General features: G+C 39.8%; 1 protein-coding gene across 1 annotated transcript in view; it reads left to right on the forward strand.

Annotated features, from left to right (window-relative positions):
- Window positions 1-21768, forward strand: part of MSH3 (mutS homolog 3) — a 215084-nt gene that overhangs the window by 185871 nt on the left and 7445 nt on the right. Inside the window, exons 21-22 of the mRNA XM_025388025.1 lie at window positions 5633-5819; window positions 17662-17791. Of these exons, the coding sequence (XP_025243810.1) occupies window positions 5633-5819; window positions 17662-17791 (317 nt within the window). The remainder of the gene's footprint in view (window positions 1-5632; window positions 5820-17661; window positions 17792-21768) is intronic.

Below are 21768 nucleotides of genomic sequence, written 5' to 3' on the forward strand. Positions count from 1 at the left end.
CCCCTCCTAAATCTCATATCTTCACATTCAGAACCAATCATGCCTTCACGCAGTCCCCCACGGTCTTAACTCATTTCAGCATTAACTCAAAATTCCACAGTCCAAAGTCTCATCCAAGACAAGGCAAGTCCCTTCTGCCTATGAGCCTGGAAAATCAAAAGCAAGTTAGGGCTGGGCGTGGTTTTCATGCCTGTAACCCCAGCACTTTGGGAGGCCGAGGTGGGCGGATCATGAGGTCAGGAGATTGAGACCATCCTGGCTAACATGGTGAAACCCCGTCTCTACTAAAAATGCAAAAAATTATCCGGGCGTGGTGGTGGGCACCTGTAGTCCCAGCTACTCGGGAGGCTGAGGCAGGAGAATGGTGTGAACCTGGGAGGCGGAACTTGCAATAAGCCGAGATGATGCCACTGCACTGCAGCCTGGGCGACAAAGCAAGACTCCATCTCAAAAAAAAAAAAAAAAGCAAGTTAGTTACTTCCTAAATACAGTAGGGGTACAGGCATTGGGTAAATACAGCCATTCCAAATGGAAGAAATTGGCCAAAGCAAAAGGGCTACAGGCCCTATGCAAGTCCAAAGTCCAGCGGAGCAGTCAAATCTTAAAGCTCCAGAATGGTATCTTTTGACTCTGTATCTCACATCCAGGTTACACTGATGCAAGAGGTTGCTTCCCATGATCTTGGGCAACTCCTCCCCTGTGCTTTGCATGGTACAGCCTACCTCCCGGCTGCTTTCACAGGCTGACATTGAGTGTCTGCAGCATTTCCAGGCATATGGTGCAAGCTCTAGGTAGATGTACCATTCTGGGGTCTGGAGGACTATGGCCCTCTTCTCACAGCTCCACTAGGTGGTGCCCCAGTATGGACTCTGTGTGGGGGCTTTGACCCCACATTTCCCTTCTGTACTGCCCTTGCAGAGGTTCTCCATGAGAGCTCTACCCTGTAGCAAACTTCTGCCTGGACATCCAGGCATTTCTATGTATCTCTGAAATCTAAGTAGAGGTTCCCAAACCTTTTTCTTGACTTCTGTGTACCTGCAGGCTCAATACCACATGGAAGCTGCCAAGGCTTGGGGCTTGCACCCTCTGAAGCCACAACCTGAGCTTTACCTTGTCCCCTTTTAGCCATGACTAGAGCTGCTGGGGATGCAGAGCACCAAGTCCCTAGGCTGCACATAGCGAGGGGCCACAGGCCCTGCCCATGAAACCACTTTTTCCTCCTTGGCCTCCCAGGGTGTGATGGGAGGGGCTGCCATGAAGACCTCTGACATTCCTGGAGACATTTTCCCCATTGTCTTGGGGATTAACATTCAGCTCCTTGTTTTTTTATGCAAATTTCTGCAGCTGGCTTGAATTTCTCCTCAGAAAATGGGATTTTCTTTTCTATCACAATGTCAGGCTAAAATTTTCCAAACATTTATGCTCTGTTTCCCTTATAAAACTGAATGCCTTTAACAGCACCCAAGTCACCTCTTGAATTCTTTTCTGCTTAGAAATTTCTTCTGCCAGATCATCCTCTGCCTAAATCATCTCTCTCAAGTTCAAAGTTCCACAAATCTCTAGGGTGGGGCGCAATGCTGCCAGTTTCTTTGCTAAAGCAAAGCAAGAGTCACCTTTTCTCAAGTTCCCAACAAGTTCCTCATTTCCATCTGAGACCACCTCAGCCTGGACCTTACTGTTCATATCACTATCAGCATTTTTGTCAAAGTCATTCAACCTGTCTCTAGGAAGTTCCAGACTTTCTCACATTTTCCTTTCTTCTGAGCCCTCCAAACTGTTCCAACCTCTGCCTATTTCCCAGTTCCAAAGTTGCTTCCACTTTTTCAAGTATCTTTCCAGCAACACCCCACTCCTGGTACCAATTTACTGTATTAGTCCATTTTCACACTGCTGATAATGACATACCCAAGACTGGGCAATTTACAAAAGAAAGAGGTTTACTGGACTTACAGCTCCACGTGGCTAGGGAGGCCTCAACAATCATGGCAGAAGGCAAGGAGGAGCAAGTCACATCTTATGTGGATGGTAGCAGGCAAAGAGAGAGATTGTGCAGGGAAACTCGCGTTTTTAAAACCATCAGATTTCATGAGACCCATTCACTATCATGAGAACAGCACAGGAAAGACCCGCCCCCATAATTCAGTCATCTCCCACCACATCCCTCCCACAACATGTAGGAATTATGGGAGCTACAAGACAAGATTTGGCTGGGGACACAGAACCAAATCATATCACCAGTGAATTGTATTTTTATCCACTTCCTCTGTGTTACTTGTTCTGTTGGTTTTCTCAGTCTTCTCTTTCATACTGTCATTTTTCCTCATGTGTCCTCAAATTTTTATTTAATGTGGATGCTACTCATATATCTGCCTGGAACATTACTTGAGTTATTATAATAGCAAGGATGAATTTCCAGTAGCTCAATAGGTCTCTTTTCCTAGTAGACCCCTCCACTGAAGTTAAAAAATTTCTGGTGACCTGATTTGTAACATTCACTATGTTATTAATATAACCATTTTCCAATGCCAAAAATTCTAACATACTAGTTTTATTGGTTGCATAGTTTTTCATCATAGTACTGTTTATTCTTTCTCTTATTATTGGATATTTGATTTTTTCCAACTTTTCATTAAATAACATCAAGAACAGATTTGTACATGTATTTCTTCATGTATCTCTGATAGTTTTCATAATGTTAATTCCTAGAGTGAAATTTATAGGTCATGAAAGACTTCTAATAGACATTGCTAAATTGTCTTTTGAAGATTGTAACAAGTCTCAGTCTCACATAAAAATACCCTTTCCCCCCAACACTCTTGATAATGGCAGATAATAACGTTCTTTTTAATCTCTGCTAACTTAGCAATATACATATTACTATATATATATTGAACATGAATATTTTCCTGTTGAATTTACATATTTGGGCATTTTCATAAGTTTGTTTCTTTTGTGAATTGACTCTTTATGTCCTTTGCCTGTTTTTCTGTTCACCATTTTGTTCTGCTTTGTCAGACTTTATTTTGGGAATGTTAAGTGTTTGTTATAATTGCTGTAAGTTTTTTCTCAGTTTGTGGTTTGCCTTTAACTTTTTTATGTGTCTTTTACTAAATATGTGTTTTGATGCTGTATATGTAAAACCACCCACTCACCTGTCCAGAGATTAAATTTCATCTATGTAGCTTGGTATGTTTATGATTTCTAGTTTTGCATTAAACTTTTCAATCCATGTACATTTATTTTGGAATATGGCTTATATAGGGACACATCTTTGTTTTTTCAGAAATAACTAATTAGCTAGCATCTTTTTCCTTGACTGGTAGTTCATCCTTTCCCCATTAATTTGAAATCTCACCTTTGTCATATACTAAACGTTTTATATAATATGTGTGTGTATCTGCCTAGAAATCTTATGTGCCTGCCCAGGCACATCTTACAATTCTTGATGTTTCTAACAAGACCACTCTGTTACTTTACTGTTTTAGAAAGCACTTAAGTGTAATACTTAATCTACTGTATTAAAACTGTATACAACACCCAGGCATGATGGCTTATGCCTGTAATCTCAGCACTTTGGGAGGCTGAGGTGGGAGGATCATTTTAATCCAGGAGTTTAAGACCAGCCCAGACAATATAGTGAGACCTTGACTCTACAAAAAATTTAAAAATTAGCTGAGTGTTGTGGCATGCGCCGGTGGTCCCAGATATTCAGGAGTCTGAGGTGGGCACTCGCTTGAGCCTGGGAGGTCAAGTCTTCAGTGAGCTGTTGTCATACCACTGCCCTCCAGCCTGGGTGACAGACCAAGATCCTGTCTCAAACAAACAAACAAAAAACTGTATCCAGTGCTAGTGTATTTCTAAAAATCCTGATTTCTAAAAATTAATGACCCCCCAAAATATTTCCCTCATCAGAATGTTCTGTTATCAGCCAAAGATTTCTTTTTGTCAGCTCACAACCTGCCAGAATAAAGGCAACAGTGGTAGACAGGGTGAACCGTTGTGATTCTGAAGCATTCTAAGTGGTTTCAGAGATATGAAAATTTCATCATCTTGTTTTGTGTTAGGGGAAAAGGAAATATTGGTAAAGTAAACATTGAAAATTGAGGTAAATACCAGTATTTGAACTTTGAAAAAGTAGCCAGAATGTTCCTAAGGTGGCAGCATTTCAGAAATTATACAATTTCTCAATGCTGCTGGTTACTGGAACAGTTCTAAGGCTCTGCCCATGTCTGGACATCACATTCCATCTTCCTTGTCCTTATAGGGCTTCAGCCACACAGCTGGTTAAGGTACAGTTTGACCATGGATTTCTCAAGAAATGAAAAGTACATTATGGTGCTGTAGGTCAGATGTGAAGTATGTGTCCTATTTTGTGAACTATTGTAGCAAAACTAAATCAATGAAGGGATTTTGCTGAGAAAGTGGTTACCAGCATTCACAGAGCTGGCTACTGGGTGAAAAACCTGAATTCTAAGTTTTGCAATTAACTGCATGACACTGAGTATTACCTAATGATTCCTTTTGTTTTTTTCAGTTGCTTTTGCATTATATGGGTGTTTTCCCAAATGTGTTCTGGAAGACATTATTGCTGCAAGGTGCTCTGGAAGACATTTCAGGGACCATAGCTAAATCAGTTAAAGAAAAGCTGTGTACTAGATTCTTCTCTAAGAAATGCATTGGCTGGGCACGGTGGCTCATGCCTGTAATCCCAGCACTTAGGGAGGCCAAGGCAGGCAGATCACTTGAGGTTGGGAGTACAAGATCAGCCTAGTCAAAATGGTGAACCCCACCTCTACTAAAAATACGAAAAAAAATTAGCCAGGCTTGGTGGCGCACGCCTGTAGTCCCAGTTACTTGGGAGGCTGAGGCTGTAGGATCACTTGAGCCCAGGAGGCAGAGGTTGTAGTGAGCCGCGAGCATGCCACTGAACTCCAGCCTGGGTGATGGGAGTGAAACCCTGTCTCAAAAAAAAAAAAAAAGAAAAAGAAATGCACAATATGTAGTCCCATACTAAAGGCTCTAAAAAGTCTTACAGAAAAGAAATTTAAATCTTTTGGGCCTATTTCTTGACATCTGTAGGAACCGTTTCATAAATCCACTTCAGGAAGCTGTATTAGCTGCTGTGCAAGGTATCAAACATCTATAATTCTAGTTCCAGTAAAAAGTTGTATATAAATAAGTTACTTTTTATGTAGTACTTTAATTTGTAATATCAGTATGGAATCTTCTTAAGAAAACACTGAAAAAATCCTTTAATTGTACAAGATCTTTGTACAGTATCATGGATTTTTAAACACAGAAACACAGAGAAGCATTGTTTTATCCTGTGAATACCAAAACTTTGATTTGGAATTATTGGTGAGAAAAAAGCAGGATCAAACATTTCCCTACTTTTTAGGAGTTCTGTGCAATACCTCAAATTCTGTCCAGAATATTCCTACAAAGTACAGTGTGATGTTAGACACTGTTTACATCCAACATGTTTTCTTTTGTTTAATGTAATTTGAGCTATTATTGGCTCAAAATATATAGATTCTTAGTGATCTTTTATATTTATTGTTCATAAAATAATGTTTGGCTTCCTAATAAGAAAGTTAAGAGGAAAATCAAGGTGTTTTCCTCTTGCTTGTAGGATGGGTGCTGCAGACAATATATATAAAGGACGGAGTACATTTATGGAAGAACTGACTGACACAGCAGAAATAATCAGAAAAGCAACATCACAGTCCTTGGTTATCTTGGATGAATTGGGAAGAGGGACGAGCACCCATGATGGAATTGCCATTGCCTATGCTACACTTGAGTATTTCATCAGAGATGTAAGTATCCGGTAAACTGTATTTAAAAAGAAATTAATTTTTAAATTATTATTTTTAAATGAAAGTTATAATTGTACTATATTTATGGGGTACAGTGTGATGTTTTGAAATATATAAACAATGTGGAGTGATTAAGTAACATATTCTTCACCTCATTTAGATATCATTTTTTGTGGTGAGACATTTGAAATTTATTCTCTTAGTTATTTTGAAATATATATTATTACTGCTGTAGTCATAATACCATTATGCAATCCCTGCATACCCTTGTGTACATGGATGATACATATTATACACATTATTTTCCTGATCTCAGTCTGCAAATACTCAGAATTCTCTTTTTTATAACTGACCGCAGCCCTGCAAATGATCACTAGAATGCTACACACTGAATTCAGACAGATTGACCCTAAATAATATTTGTAGTTTTTTGATACATGTTCCTTTTTCTTGCTGACTCAACATAAATCTGGTTGTATGAAAAAGGCCTCCCTGGCAGTATTTTCACTCAGAATTGTATCTTATTATCCTTGCTGAACCCTAAATCAAGAACAGGTATCATCCATCTACAGCCAAATTCCTCGAGGGACAAACAAGGAAATACTGCCATTTCTACTTTGTGAAATCCTTTTATTTTACCAACATCCTGAAAGATCTCATTGTGAGATCTTTGATCTCATCTCATTGTGTTTCTATATGATTTGGTGACATCATTCCTTCAAAGCATGTCTCCTTTTTTCAGGGTGCATTTCTAAGCTTCAGTGTGAAATTTTGTTTGTGTCAAACTTTCCATCCCTATCATTTCCGTCTAACTGTCCCCTTTAGTTTACTTTCTCTATCTTGTTCATTTTGGTCTCTGCTTTTCAAATCTCTCCCTCATGGAACCTGCCCTTAGGCCTTTCCCTTCTCTGGTCTTTCTTTTCTGTTTTTTCCCCCCATTTTCTTGCTCCTTTGTCATTGTGTCTTCCCTTGTTTTCATTTCTTTCTCTCTTCTATTTAAGGAAGAGATTGGCTATTTAAGCCAATAAAATCATACTTTTAATATTTCTTTTCAAAAAGCAACACAAGGCCGGCCATGGTGGCTCACGCCTGTAATCCCAGCACTTTGGGAGGCCGAGGCGGGCGGATCACAAGGTCAGAAGATCGAGACCATCCTGGCTAACAGAGTGAAACCCCGTCTCTACTAAAAACACACAAAAAATAGCTGGGCGTGGTGGCAGGTGCCTGTAGTCCCAGCTACTTGGGAGGCTGAGGCAGGAGAATGACGTGAACCTGGGAGGCGTTGCTTGCAGTGAGCCGAGATCGTGCCACTGCACTCCAACCTGGGTGACAGAGCAAGACTCCATCTCAGAAGAAAAAAAAAAAAGCAACACAAAAATAAAATTTCTTTTTCTTTAACCTTTTGTTGCCCTTGGTATTTTGGGGTTTAGTTTTGTTTTTAAAGCTTAATTTCCATTTGATTTTTTTCCAGAAGATAGTTTTTTTTCAGTCTTTAGAGACTCAGCTCCATGCATGGGCTTTGATGGAGATCATGGGGCAGCATGCTCCGATCTAAATTGGAGTGGAGTTGTTTGGTCCCCTAGGCTTCTTGAGAATGATTCCTGACTACCTTGCTGTGAGTGGCAGAACTTGTGCAGTAATACAGTTTCACGCACTCCTTGGGAAGCACAGAGACATCAACAACGCTCAATTTGGAAATGTCCCTGACAGCTGCACCTTCTACCATATTTCAAATGACAAACGTCTTAATGGCCTTGTCCTTAGGTTTGCATCCAACACAGTTTGTGCAGCAAATAGGTTGCACCTAGCTATGGCCCTTTTTGGCACAACCATTGTTGTTGTTCTTCCTCCTTCTCTTCTTTCTCCTCCTCCTCCTTTTTTTTTTTTTTTGAAACGGGTTCACTCTGTCACTCAGGCTGCAGTGCAGCGGCATGATCATGGGTTACTGCAGCCTCAAACTATCTGGGCCCAGGTGATCCTTCCACTTCGGCCTCCCGAGTAGCTGGGACTACAGACACACACCAACCATACCCAGCTAATTTTTGTATTCTTTTAGAGACGGAGTTTCACCATGTTGCCCAAGCTAGTCTTGAACTCTTGGGCTCCAGTGATCCACCTGCCTTGGCTTCCCAAACTTCTGGAATTATAGGCATGAGTTACCGTGCCCAGCCTCCCTTCTTTTCTTTGTTATTTTGGCAGTGAAGACCCAAGAGAGACTCAGGTTTTGTTTAAACATTTATTTAGATTACATAGGTAATTAAGACATTTTGTTTTTTTAAAGGAATTTTTTGTTTTGCTTTAAAAAATTTATTTGCAAAAAGATGTAACTCAGAAACTTTAATCATTTTAGAAACTACATAGGAAAGCAATTGACTTTTGTATATTAACCTTGTATCCTGCAACCTTGCTATAATCACTTACTAATGCCAGTCTGTGTGTATGTTTGTCAATTCTTTTGAATTTCCTACATAGGCAGTCATGTCAGCTACAAACAGACAGTTTCGCTTCTTTCTTCCCCATCTATTTTTTTTTTCTTGTCTTACTGCACTAACTAGGACTTTCAGTACAGTGTTGAAAAAGTAGTAAGAAAGGATATCCTTGCGTTGTTTCTGATCTTAGTGGGAAAGCTTTTTAAGTTTCTCACCATTAAGTATGATGTTAGCTAGAGGTTGTTTGTGGCTATTCCTTATCAAATTGAGGAAGTTCTCCTCTATTCCTAGTTTACTGAGAGTTTTTTTAATCATGAATGGGTGTTAGATTTTGTCAAATGCTTTCTGTGCATCTATTGATATGATCATGTGATTTTTCTTCTTTAGCCTGTTGATGTGATGGATGACGTTAACTGGTGTTCAAATGTTGAATGAGTCTTTCACACTTGGGATGAGTCCTACCTGGTTATGGTCTGTTTTTCTTTTTATACATTGGATTCATTTTGCTGATATTTTATTGAGGATTTTTGCATCTATGTTTATGAGATACTGGTTTGTAGTTTTCTTATAATGTCTTTGTCTGGTTTTGGTATTAAGGTAATGCTGGCCTCATAGAATGAGTTAGAAAGTATTTACTCCACTCCTGTCCTCTGAAAAAGACTGTAGAGAATTGGTAAAATATCTTCCTTAAATGTTTGGTGGAGTTCACCAGTGACGCCACTGGGGCCTTTGATTTTTGTTTTGGAAGGCCATTGACTCAAGTTCTTCAATAGATATAGACCTATTCAGATTTTCTGTTTTTTCTTGTGTGAGTTTTGGCTGATTGTGTCAGCCAATTTTAAGGAATTGTTTTTCAAGAAATTTTCACCAAGGTTGCCAAATTTGTGGACATAGAGTTGGTAATAGTATTCCCTTATTACCCTTTTATTTGTCCATGGCATCCGTAGTGTTGTCCTTCTCGTTTCTGATATTAGCCATTTGTATCTTTTCTCTTTTGTTCTTAGTTAGCTTGGCTAGAAGCTTATCAGTTGTCTTTACAAAAAACCAGCTTTTGGTTCTATTGATTATTTTCCCCATTGCTTTCTTGTTTTAATTTCATTGATTTCTGCTCTAATTTTTATTATCTCTTTTCTTTTGCTTATTTTTGCTCTTCTCTTTCTGGTGTCCTAAGATGGAAGCTTAGATTGTTTATTTTAAATCTTTCTTTTTTAAAATGTGTTCAGTGCTATAAATTTTCTTTTTTCATTCTTTCTTTTCTTTCCATTTTTTTTTCTTTTTTGAGACAGGGTCTTGCTCTGTTACCCAGGCTGGACTGCAGTGGCATGAACACAGCCCACTGCAGCCTCGACTCCCTGGGCTCAAGTGATCTTCCTGCCTCAGCCTCCCACTTAGCTGGACTGCAGGCACATGGCACAACACCCAGCTAATTCTTTCTTTATTTTTTGTAGAGATGGGGGTCTCACTATGTTGCCCAGGCTGGTCGCGTATTCCTGGACTCGAGTGATCCTCTCGCCTTGGCCTCCCAGAGTGCTGGGATTACAGGTGTGAGCCACCACTCCTGGTCCATAAATTTTCTTCTATGCACTGCTTTTGCTGCATTCCACAAATTTTGATAAGGTGTGCTTCCTGTTTGTATTTAGTTTCAAATAATTTAAATTTATCTTCATTTCCTTTTTGACCCATATGTTTTTTAAGAATGTGTTGTTTAGTCTCCATGTATTTGGGGGTTTTCCAGTTACCTTTTTGTTATGATTTCTAGTTTAATTCCATTGTGGTCTGAGATCAAATATTGTATGATTTTTATTATATTAAATTTGTCAACATGTGTTTTATGGCCCAAAGTGTGGTCTTTCTTGGTGAATGTTCCATGTTAGCTTGAGATGAATGTGTATTCAGCTGTTGGACGAAATATCTATAGATATAAATGATGTCTAGTTGATTGATGGTGTTGTTGAGTTCAGCTATGTCCTTACTGATTTTCTGCTTGCTGAATCTATCTGTTTCAGATGGAGGAATTTTGATGTCTCTAACTATAGTAGTATGTTCATCTGTTTCTCTTTGTAGTTCTATCAGCTTTTGCCTCATGTAGTTTGACATTCTCTTGTTAGATGCATACATGTTAAGGATATTATGTCTTCTTGCAGAATTTATCCCTTTATCATTATGTAATATCCTTCTTTATCCCTGACAAATTTACATGATCTGAAGTCTGCTGTGTCTCAAATTAATATAGCTACTCCAGCTTTCTTTAGAAATTAATATAGCTGCTTCAGCTTTCTTTAATGTTAACATGATATATCTTCCTCCATACACATATATATATATTTTAGACAGAGTCTCACTCTGTCACCCAGGCTGGAGTGCAGTGGCACAATCTTAGCTCACTGCAACCTCTGCCTCCCAGATTCAAGTGATTCTTGTGCCTCAGCCTCCCGAGTAGCTGGGATTACAAGTGTGTGCCATCACACCTGGCTAATTTTTGTATTATTTTTCAATTAGAGATGGGGTTTCACCATGTTGGCCAGGCTGGTCTTGAACTTCTGGCCTCAAGTTATCCATCTGCCTCGGCCTCCCAAAGTGCTGGGATTGCAAGTGTGAGCTGCCACACCTAGCCCTTCCATACATTTTTAATATATGGTTATCTTTGTATTTAAGGTCAGTTTCTTGTAGACATCATGTCTTATTTTTTGATCCACTCTGATAATCTGTCTTTTAACTGGTGCATTTAGACCGTCAGCATTCAAAGTGATTATTGATAGAGTTAGATTAATATTTACCATTTTTTACTTTTTTCTATTTGTTGTTCTTGTTCATTGTTCCTACATGTGTCTTCCACTGTTTTTCTGCCTTTTGTGGTTTTTAACTGAGTATTTTATATTATTTCATTTTCTCTCTCTTTTTTTTTTCTGTTTTTTGGTTTCTTGGGGTTTTTTGAGGTGGGATCTTACTGTGTTGCCTAGGCTGGCCTCAAACTCCTGGACTCAAGTGACCTTCCCACCTCAGCCTCCCAAGTAGCTGGGAGTACAGGTGCATGGCACTGTGCCCAGCTATTTTCTCTCCTTTCTTAGCATATCAGTTATATTTCTTGTTTTACTTTTTCTAGAGGTTGTCCTAGAGTTTGCAATATACATTTGCAACTAATCCAAGTCTACTTTCAAATAACACTATACTGCTTTATGAATAATGCACGTATTTTTTAATAACAAAATAATCCTGATTACTTTATTCTATCCTTTGTACCATCACTGTCATTTATTTCACTTATACGTAAGTGTACATAAGCATATATATATAAACACACATAATCTCATACACTGTTGCTATTATTATTTTGAACAAAACGTTACACTGGATCCATTAAAAATAAGAAAAATAAATTTTTTTTGCCTTCACTGATTCCTTCTTCAATAGTGCAGTTTTCTTTACGTAGATACAAGTTTCTGACCCGTTATTTTCCTTCCTTCTAAAGAACTTTTCTGAAACATTTCAGGATAGATCTGCTGACTACAAATCCTCAATTTTTGTTTGTCTGAGAATGTCTTTATTTCTCCTTCACTTTTGAAGGATTATTTTGCAAGGTACAGAATTCTAGGTTGGAGAGGTTTTTGTTTTGTTTTGTTTTGTTTTTTTCCCTCTCAATACGTTAGATATTTTACTCCTCTCTTTGCTTGCTTGTGTGGTTTCTGAGAAGTCAGATGTAATTTTTATCTTTGAGCTTGTGCAGATAAGGTGTTCTTCCCTCTGGCTTACTTCAGTATTTTTTTTTTTCTTTATCTTTGGTTTTCTGTAGTTTGAATATGATTTGTCTAGGTGTGGTTTTGGGGACAGTTATCCTGTTTGGTGGTCCCTGAGCTTCCTAGATCTGTGGTTTTGTGTCTGACATTAATTTGGGGAAATTCTCAGTCATTCTTGTTTTAAATATTTCTTCTGTTTCTTTCTCTCTTTATTTTCTCTCTGGTATTCTCATTAGCTGTATATTACATCTTTTGTAGTTGTCCCAAACTTTTTGGATATTCTGTGGTTTTTTTCCCGATCTTTTTCTCTGCCGTTTTGGAGGTTTCTATTAAGATGTCCTCAAGCTCAGAGATTCTTCCCTCAGCTGTGTCCAGTCTACCAGTAAGCTCATCAAACACATTTTTCATTTCCATCCCAGTGTTTTTGATCTCTGGTGTTTCCTTTTGGTTTTTTCTTAGAATGTGCATCTCTGTGCTTACATTGCCCATCTGTTCTTGCATGCTGTCTGTGTTATCCATAGAGCCCCCAGCATACTAATCATTTGTTTCCAATTCCCAGTCTGATAATTCCAACATCCCTGCCATAGCTATGTCTGGTTCTGATGCTTGCTCTGTCTCTTCACATTTGTGGGTTTTTAGTTTTAGTATGCCTTGTGACTTTTTCTTGACAGCTGGCCATGATGTATTGGGTAAAAGGAACTGCTGTAAATTAGCTTTTAGTAATGTGGTGGTAAGGGGCTAGGGGAGGAGTCCTATGATTAAGTCTCAGTCTTACCTCCCTCCCACCCCTCAGGTGGGATAGGAAGGCTAGAGTGGGCTGGAGTTCGATATTTCCTTTCTCTCATGTGGAAGGCTAGAGGAGACTAGAGTTGAGTCTTTCCCTTCCCCCAAGTAGGTTAGGCTCTGATAAAACCCCAGCAGGTTTTTAAACTACTTAAGGCTACTTAAGGCTCCGCTTTAGTTTCTTTTGAGGCAGGCCTTGTTAAGAACAGAGTGCCCTGGTGCATTTCAAAATAGTTCTTTCTTTCTTCCCCTTGCCTGAAGCATAAGGGGAATTTACTCCAGCATTTATTGTGAGAATCAAGTGTAACTCCTGGGAGTAAAACTCACAGAAGTGTGCCCCCTTCCCACGTGACTTGGTTCCCCTGGACTTTTTGACTCTCAGACTTGTTGACACTGAGCTTCCAGTAATTGATCAGTTCCAGTTCCAGTTTTCCTACCCTGATACTGGTTCCTTCAGAGGTTTCTGCCTGCATTTCAGCCCAGGAAAGTTGTGATTCTTTGTATCTGCTTGTCTGTCTGTAATTTGGGGGACAGTGGTTTGCCTGTGACTTCGTTTCTCTTACAGATCTAAGAAGAGTTGATTTTTCAGTTTGTTCTACTTTTTCCTTGTGATGGAGAGGCAACCTCCAACCTTCTTATATGCTAGACTGGAAACCAGAAACTTCCCTGACCTTTTTATGGATGGAAATCTTTCTTTTCATGGTTCCTTCTGATCTTTGGATAGGGAAGAGAGATCAGAGAGGAGCAATAAGGGAGGTCACATGTTGCTGCTGCAGGCTGAGAACAGCCTTGAGGAGTGCAGTGTCGGATCCCAGACCCTTAGGCTAAAAGTGCCTATCAGCTTGGAGAAGGAGCACCATGGAGATAGGTGGTCCTAAGATCCCTCAGGGCAGATTTTAAGCACAGCTTTTAAAAGAAATCCTGCCTTAATATGTTTCTTTGTTATTGTTATCAGAAAGAAGGCACACGTTCAGACTTTTAATAAGGTGAATGGCAGGTGAATCAAAACTGGAATTCTTTGATTTAATTATCTCCTTATGCCAATATTTAGGCTAAGATTGGTGTTAACTTTCCTCCAGATAGAGGTTTCCAGAATATATAAAATATGCCTTAAAATAATGCTTATTAAAGAATCCATGAGACTGGGTGCAGTGGCAGACGCCTGTAATCCCAGCACTTTGGGAGGCTGAAGCAGGAGGACCGCTTGACCCCAGGTTCAAGACCAGCCTGGGCAACACAGTGAGACCTCTCTCTACAAAAATTAAAAATAAAAAATTAGCCAGGCATAGTGGCGCATGTTGCAGGAAGTCAGGGACCCCGAACGGAGGGACCGGCTGAAGCCGCGGCAGAAGAACATATATTGTGAAGATTTCATGGACATTTATTAGTTCCCCAAATTAATACTTTTATAATTTCTTATGCCTATCTTTTCTACAGTCTCTGAACATAAATCGTGAAGATTTCGTGGACACTTATCACTTCCCCAGTCAATACACTTGTGATTTCCTATGCCTGTCTTTACTTTAATCTCTTAATCTCGTCATCTTCTTCATAAGCTGAGGAAGATGAATGTCGCCTCAGGACCCTGTGATGATTGTGTCAGCTGCACAAATTGTTTGTAGAACGTGTGTTTGAACAATATGAAATCTGAGCATCTTGAAAAAAGAACAGGATAACAGCAATGTTCAGGGAACATCAGAGATAAGACTTCTGGCTGCCGGTGAGCTGGACGGAACAGAGCCATATTTCTCCTCTTTCAAAAGCAAATAGGGGAAATATCACTGAATTCTTCGTCTCAACAAGGAACATCCCTGAGAAAGAGAATGCGTCCTGAGGGCAGGCCTATAAACAGCCCCCTTAGAAGCGTGCAGTCTTTTATGGTCGAAGCCGAAGGGATGAAATAAGCCCCGGTCTCCTGTAGTGCTCCCAGGCTCATTAGGACGAGGAAAATTCCCGCCTAGTAAATTTTGGTCAGACAGGTTGTCTGCTCTCAAACCCTGTTTCCTGATGAGATGTTACCAATGACAATGCATGCCCGAAACTTCATTAGCAATTTTAATTTTGCCCCATCCTGTGGTCCTGTGATCTCGCCCTGCCTCCACTTGCTTTGTGATATTTTATTACCTTGTGAAGTATGTGATCTCTGTGACCCACACCCTATTCGTGCACTCCCTCCCCTTTTGAAAATCGCTAATAAAAACTTGCTGGTTTTACAGCTCAGGGAACATCACGGATCCTGCCGACATGTGATGTCTCCCCCGGACACCCAGCTTTAAATTTCTCTCTCTTGTGCTCTTTCCCTTTATTTCTCAAACCAGCTGAGACACTTAGGAAATAGAAAAGAACCCATGTAATCATTAGGAGCGGGTTCTCCCAATAGGCGCACACCTGTAGTCCTAGCTACTTGGGAAGTTGAGGTGGGTGGATCCCTTGAGCCCAGGAGTTTGAGGTTACAGTAAGCTATGATTGTGCCATTGCAGTCTAGACTGGATGATAGAGTGAGACCCTGTCTCTAAAAAAAAAAAAATTGTTAATAAAGAATTCATACTGACACTAACAAAAATAAACTTTAAAATGGTGGAGGTGAGTGGGGAAAAGTGAAATCTCTGCTTTACAGAATACCAATGAATAAATGTAGGAAGAATTTCTTAATCAGCCTTCAATAACCACTAGAATAATAACTGATTCAGGCAGCGATGATCAATAGATTATAAAACCTTTGGATGAAAGATTGTTGGAGAAAAGGATATTCATATATCTCAAAATATCATTAATAAAATAACAGGTTATTTATTAATTACAAAGGGAAAAGGTATAGTGAAGAAGTCTGATGGGTACCCTTTTCAACCAGATAATCAAATTTGGCATCCCCAGTTATGTGAAATTGATATCACATCCCTCCTGATGTGATGCACTGGGAAGGATCCATCACCTACATATCTGTGGAATATTCCTGGTATCAACGAAAAGAGTCAAACTCTGTAAAATATTTGAAGAGATTTATTCTGAGTCAAATGTGAGTGACCATGGCCCGTGACACAGCCCTCAGAAGGTCCTGAGAACATGTGCCCAGGGTGGTCAGGGTACAGCTTGGTTTTATATATTTTAGGGAGGCATGAGACATCAATCAAATACATTTAAGAAATGCATTTAGCCGGGCGCGGTGGCTCAAGCCTGTAATCCCAGCACTTTGGGAGGCCGAGACGGGCGGATCACAAGGTCAGGAGATCGAGACCATCCTGGCTAACACGGTGAAACCCCGTCTCTACTAAAAAATATAAAAAACTAGCTGGGCGAGGTGGCGGGCGCCTGTAGTCCCAGCTACTCGGGAGGCTGAGGCAGGAGAATGGCGTAAACCCAGGAGGCGGAGCTTGCAGTGAGCTGAGATCCGGCCACTGCACTCCAGCCTGGGCCGCAGAGCGAGACTCTGTCTCAAAAAAAAAAAAAAAAAAAAAAAGAAATGCATTTATTGGTTTGGTTCAGAAAGGTGGGACAACTCAAAGGAGGGTCTTCCAGGCTACAGGTAAATTTAAACATTTTCTGGTTGATAATTGGTTGAGTTTATCTGAAGACCTGGGATTAATGGAAAGGAATGTTCAGGTTAAGATAAAGGATTGTGGGACCAAGTTTTATTGTGCAGAGGAAGCTCTCAGACTTCACAGAGAGAGCAGGTTGTAAAATGTTTCTTATCAGACCTAAAAGGGTGCCTGGCTTTTAGTTGATTATCTCATGGATCTGGAAAGGAAGGAAAACAAAGGGGGAAGGGGATTCTGTATAGAATGTGGATTTTTCTCACAAGAGACTTCACAGGGCAATTTCAAGGCGTGGCAAGGAAGTATATTTTGGGGTTAAATATTTTTTCCGTGTCTCTAGTGTTGTGCTGGAGTCATATTGAAAAGCAAGTCACAATATACAGGGTCAAATAAAACCCATCTGATGAGAATCCATGGTTTGTAGGGCATGAATCCCCAGACCTCTGAGGTAGGAATTTGGGCAAGATAAAAAAAATCAGAGCTTAGTCCTCATTGGCAATGATGTTTGGAGGAAATAGCAAAGTCCAAATTGAAAGACATTATGCAAAACAGCATAAGTGCCCCCTCCACCCACACTCTATTCCTGTAGGAAAGGATACTTGATACTTCAGAAATGTCCATGTCATAAAAGACAAAAAAGGAAAGAGACAAAAAGAAACATTGTTGGGAGAATTAGGGAGATTTAGGGACTGTATATGTTATATAATAGTAATATATTTCTTGAGTGTAATAATTGTATTCTAGTTATATAGGAGGATGTTTTGTTCTTAGAAGATAGAATCTTTGGCCCAGTGCAGTGGCTCACGCCTGTAATCCCAGCATTTTGGGAGGCCGAGGCAGATGGATCACGAGGTCAGGAGATCGAGACTATCCTGGCTAACACGGTGAAACCTCGTCTCTACTAAAAAAAAAAAATTAGCTGGGCATGGTGGCGGGTGGGTGCCTGTAGTCCCAGCTACTCGGGAGGCTGAGGCAGGAGAATGGCATGAACCTGGGAGACGGAGCTTGCAGTGAGCCGAGATTGCGCAACTGCACTCCAACCTGGGTGACAGAGCGAGACTCCATCTCAAAAAAAAAAAAAGAGAATCTTAAATCTTTAGGGATGAAGTGTCATGATGTCTGCAACTAATTCTCAGATGGTTCAGGAAAAAATATCTGTGTCTGTGGAGGAGGAGGAAGAAGGGAAATATGACAAAATATTAACAATTGGTTATCTAGATAAAGAGTATATAATAGTTGGTCGTTGTACTTTTCTTGTGACTTTTAGGAAGATTTAAAATTTTTCCAAAGAAAGTTGAAGACAAATTTTAATTACAATAAAATTTAAAAATGAAATAACATTTATTCTGTCTTATTGCTTTAGGTGAAATCCTTAACCCTGTTTGTCACCCATTATCCGCCAGTTTGTGAGCTAGAAAAAAATTACTCACACCAGGTGGGGAATTACCACATGGGATTCTTGGTCAGCGAGGATGAAAGCAAACCGGATCCAGGTATAAAATATTCCTACAGTTGGTACAAATATTGGTTTTCATGTTTGATACCTCAAAGTTTGTTGGAACATGAACTTACTGCTTATTAATAATGAAAGCTGTGAATGTGAGCTATAAATAACATTTGTCAGGATTCATTTTTGCTAAGCTTTAGGTCAAGTAGAATTTACATTTATCCATGCTATCTCTGAGTCCTTCTCTGGTCTTCCTTGTCTCATTTGTCGTGGCAGCCCTTTTCTCTTTTTTTTACAGGAATAGGGTGTGGGTGGAGGGGGCACTTAGGTTTTCCTCTTAGTGCCTTGTACTCTTACATGATTCATCTCAGTATAGATGACAGTCAACTGCAGAATGTAATTAGTCATCTTTTAAAAATGCCCAATATTTTCCCCAAAATATCATTTAACTTACTAAGGGCCATATACTGTACTGGACATAGGTTTTTCTTTTAATATTATAAGGAAACTGAATCTCAGACAGGTAAAGTGGTTTGACCATGTCAACCACTTAGATGGGGGCTAAAATGAGCCTAGAATTCACTTCTGCTTCTGGGTACTCTTCTGTGCCCCTCTGCTAGAGCTGCTGTGAAGGAAATCTACAATATTTTTCCTAGTCTTTCCAGTTACTGGTGTCACAGAAATGAGACATTTTATGAAAAAGAACACCGTTAGCCAATAGCAATAAATTTAAGTGCCATAAGTAACATAGTAGACTTTAGCTTTTTTTTTTTCTGTTCAGTAGTAATTGTTTTAAGCTACCAGCCTGTAGAACTGTGGTGGTTTGCGCAATTGGTATGCTACAATGGAAAATCCATCATGCAAGATATCCCAGAGTCCAAATTTTATTTTGGAAAAGTAATAGGGATGGACCTGAAAAAGAAATCAGGCAGCTGGCCCAAATGAAACAAAGCACTGGCCCTAAGATAAATGTAATGTTAGGCAGTTCCTGCTTTTCACCACCATGCAGTCTTGAAAAACACATCATAAATTCTGTCATGGAGGTAGTTTTGTATCTATTAATCTGCATCCAGGGTGACTAGAGGAGACTTAAGCTAAAACCCTTGGGACAAAGAGAATAGAGTTCACCAATAGGGAAGAGGAGGAGTCAGTGCCACTAATAAGCATTTGATGTGAACTGAAAACTAACCCAGAGCATTGTACCTTTCCCTTAAATGTTCTGGGCATTTTATTTTATTGATTTTAATTTTTGTGTTTTGTTGAGATGGGGCATCACTGTCATCCAGGCTGGAGTGCAGTGGCACGATCACAGCTCACTGCAGCCACAACCTCCCAGGCCCAGGTGATCCTCCCATGTCAGCCTCCCCAGTAGCTGGGACTACAGGCGCACACCACCATGCCTGGCTGATCTTTGTATGTTGTGTAGAGACAGGCTCTCACTATGTTGCCCAGGCTAGTCTCAAACTCTTGAACTCAAGTGATCCTCCTGCCTTGACCTCCCAAAGCTAGGCTTACAGGGATGCGCTACCTTGCCTGGCTGATTTTAATTTTTATCAGTGAACATAATTTTTAAAATTATGGTGGTGCTAAAAGGCTCCAGCTGACAAGCTTCCATCCCTCCAGTCCTTGTCCTTCCCCATCCTAGTCCCAAGGCAACTACTTTCAACACCTTTCCCCATTTCTGTTGTATTTCTAAGTAATATGCATATTTTCCTGTCCCTTGATTCATCAAGTTGACTATTGTCATTGTGTTAATTGAGAATCTTCAGTTTTCCCTTCCTCTGTCCTTCCAATGTAGTCATTTCGCATTTATTGCATGTCATTCATATTTGTTATTTTCATTATTATTGCCATGCTAAGTATTGCTTACTGATGAGCCAAGTATGAGATAAGTACATTTCTTTTACAATGTTTTCTATTTTCTCAAAAATAAGAATTGACTGTCCTTATTTTTTCATTTTGTTTTGTTTTGTTTTTGAGTCTATAGCTGAATCTTCCTGTACCCTCCAATAGCTTCGTAAAATGCCTCTGTAGATGTTTTTCCACACAACTGAACCTACTGGTTCCCATTTGTCCCACTGGGGCTCTTCCTCCTGGAGCCCTTTGTCCTCCTGCCCATCTGAACTGGCTGCTATCTGGGCCTGCTGCATAGCTGTCATCCGAGCCTGTCTTGCCGGCATCCTAGGAGTTCCCTTACCCCTCTTCTAAGCATGTGATTTCAAGGAACGAAACACTCGGTCTCACACTGGCTCAGACAAAAGGATGCAGTTATGTATAATCCCATGTTCCATGAACTCCAGAGGAAGAGTGGGCTTCAGCGCCTCCTTTTTGCAATTCCCAGGCTCTGTCTTCCTGCCTGGCCAGTTTTATCACCAGGCTAGTGATAATGACTGCAGCCCTTCCTGGCATCATGTCCAGAATGTCCAAAGGAAGAAAAGAGACAAGCGTTTCCTGTTAACTCTTTCTTAGAACAAGGGAACTTTTTCTCAGATGTCTTCCAGTATCTCACAATTGCCTCATCGCATTTTCAGAATTGAGTAACAGGCTCCTTCCTAAACCACTCCTTAGCAGAGGATGGCAGGGGCGACTTTGATGGGCCTGGGTGAATCAGGATCCACTTCTGGAGCTGGCTTTGAAGACCCAGTCCCCTGAGTTAAATGATTAGGGAGTTAATTCCTTATAAAATCAAGGTTTTCTTAGGGGTGGGATAAATGTTGAATTAGGCTACTACTAATATCAACTAAAGGAGGTAAAAGTTTTGAGATTTTTCATGAATGAAAATGTTTCACATGCTTGTTGGCCATGTGTATGTTGTCTTTTGAAAAGTATCTGTACATATCTTTTGCCTACTTTTTAATGGGTTTGGTTTTTTATTATAAATGTATGTAAGTTCCTTGTAGGTGCTGAATATTAGATCTTTGTCAGATGCATAGTTTGCAAACATTTTCTCCCATTCTGTACGTTGCCTGTTTACCCTGTTCATATTTTCTTATAAATGTATGTAAGTTCCTTGTAGATGCTGGATATTAGATCTTTGTCAGATGCATAGTTTGCAAACATTTTCTCCCATTCTGTACGTTGCCTGTTTACCCTGTTCATAGTTTCTTTTGCTGTGCGAAAGCTCTATAGTTTAATTAGGTCCCATGTGTCAGTTTTTGCTTTTGTTGCAATTGCTTTTGGCCTCTTAGTCATGAAATCTTTGCCCATTCCTGTGTCCAGAATTGTAAAAGCAAAATATCACTGATTATTAGAGAAATGCAAATCAAAACCACGAGATACCTTCTCACACCAGTCAGATTAGCTATTATTAAAAAGTCAAAAAATAACAGGTGCTGGTGAGGTTGTGGAGAAAAAGGAATGCTTATACACTGGGTAAGAGTGTAAATTAGTTCAACCATTGTGGAAGACAATGTGTTGATTCCTCAAAGACCTAAAAACAGAATTACCATTCAACCCAGCAATCCTATTACTGTAATAGCAATCCTATTACAATTTATATACCCAGAGAAATATAAATTGTTGTGTCATAAAGACACATGCACACGTATGTTCATCGCAGCACTATTCACAGTAGTAAGACATGGAATCAACCTAAATGCCCATCAACGGTAGACTGGTTAAAGAAAATGTAGTACAAATACACCATGGAATACTATCCAGCCATAAAAAAGAATAAGATCATATCCTTTGCAGGAATATGGATGAAGCTGGAGGTCATTTTCCTTAGCAAACTAATGCAGGAACAGAAAACCAAGTATTGCATGTTTTCACTTATAAGTGGGAGCTAAATGATGAAAACACATGGAAACATAGAGGGGAACAACACACACTGGGGCCTACTAGACAGGGGAGGGTGGGAGGAGGGAGAGGATCAGGAAAAATAACTAATCTATACAAGGCTTAATACCTGGGGGATTAAATAATCAGTACAGCAAACCTCTGTGACACAAGTTTACCTCTATAACAAACCTGCACATGTACCCCTGAACTTAAAAGTTTAAAAAATATATGTAGCTTCTATGT

The sequence above is a fragment of the Theropithecus gelada genome, chromosome 6, assembly GCF_003255815.1.
Source record: "Theropithecus gelada isolate Dixy chromosome 6, Tgel_1.0, whole genome shotgun sequence".
NCBI lineage: Eukaryota > Metazoa > Chordata > Mammalia > Primates > Cercopithecidae > Theropithecus > Theropithecus gelada.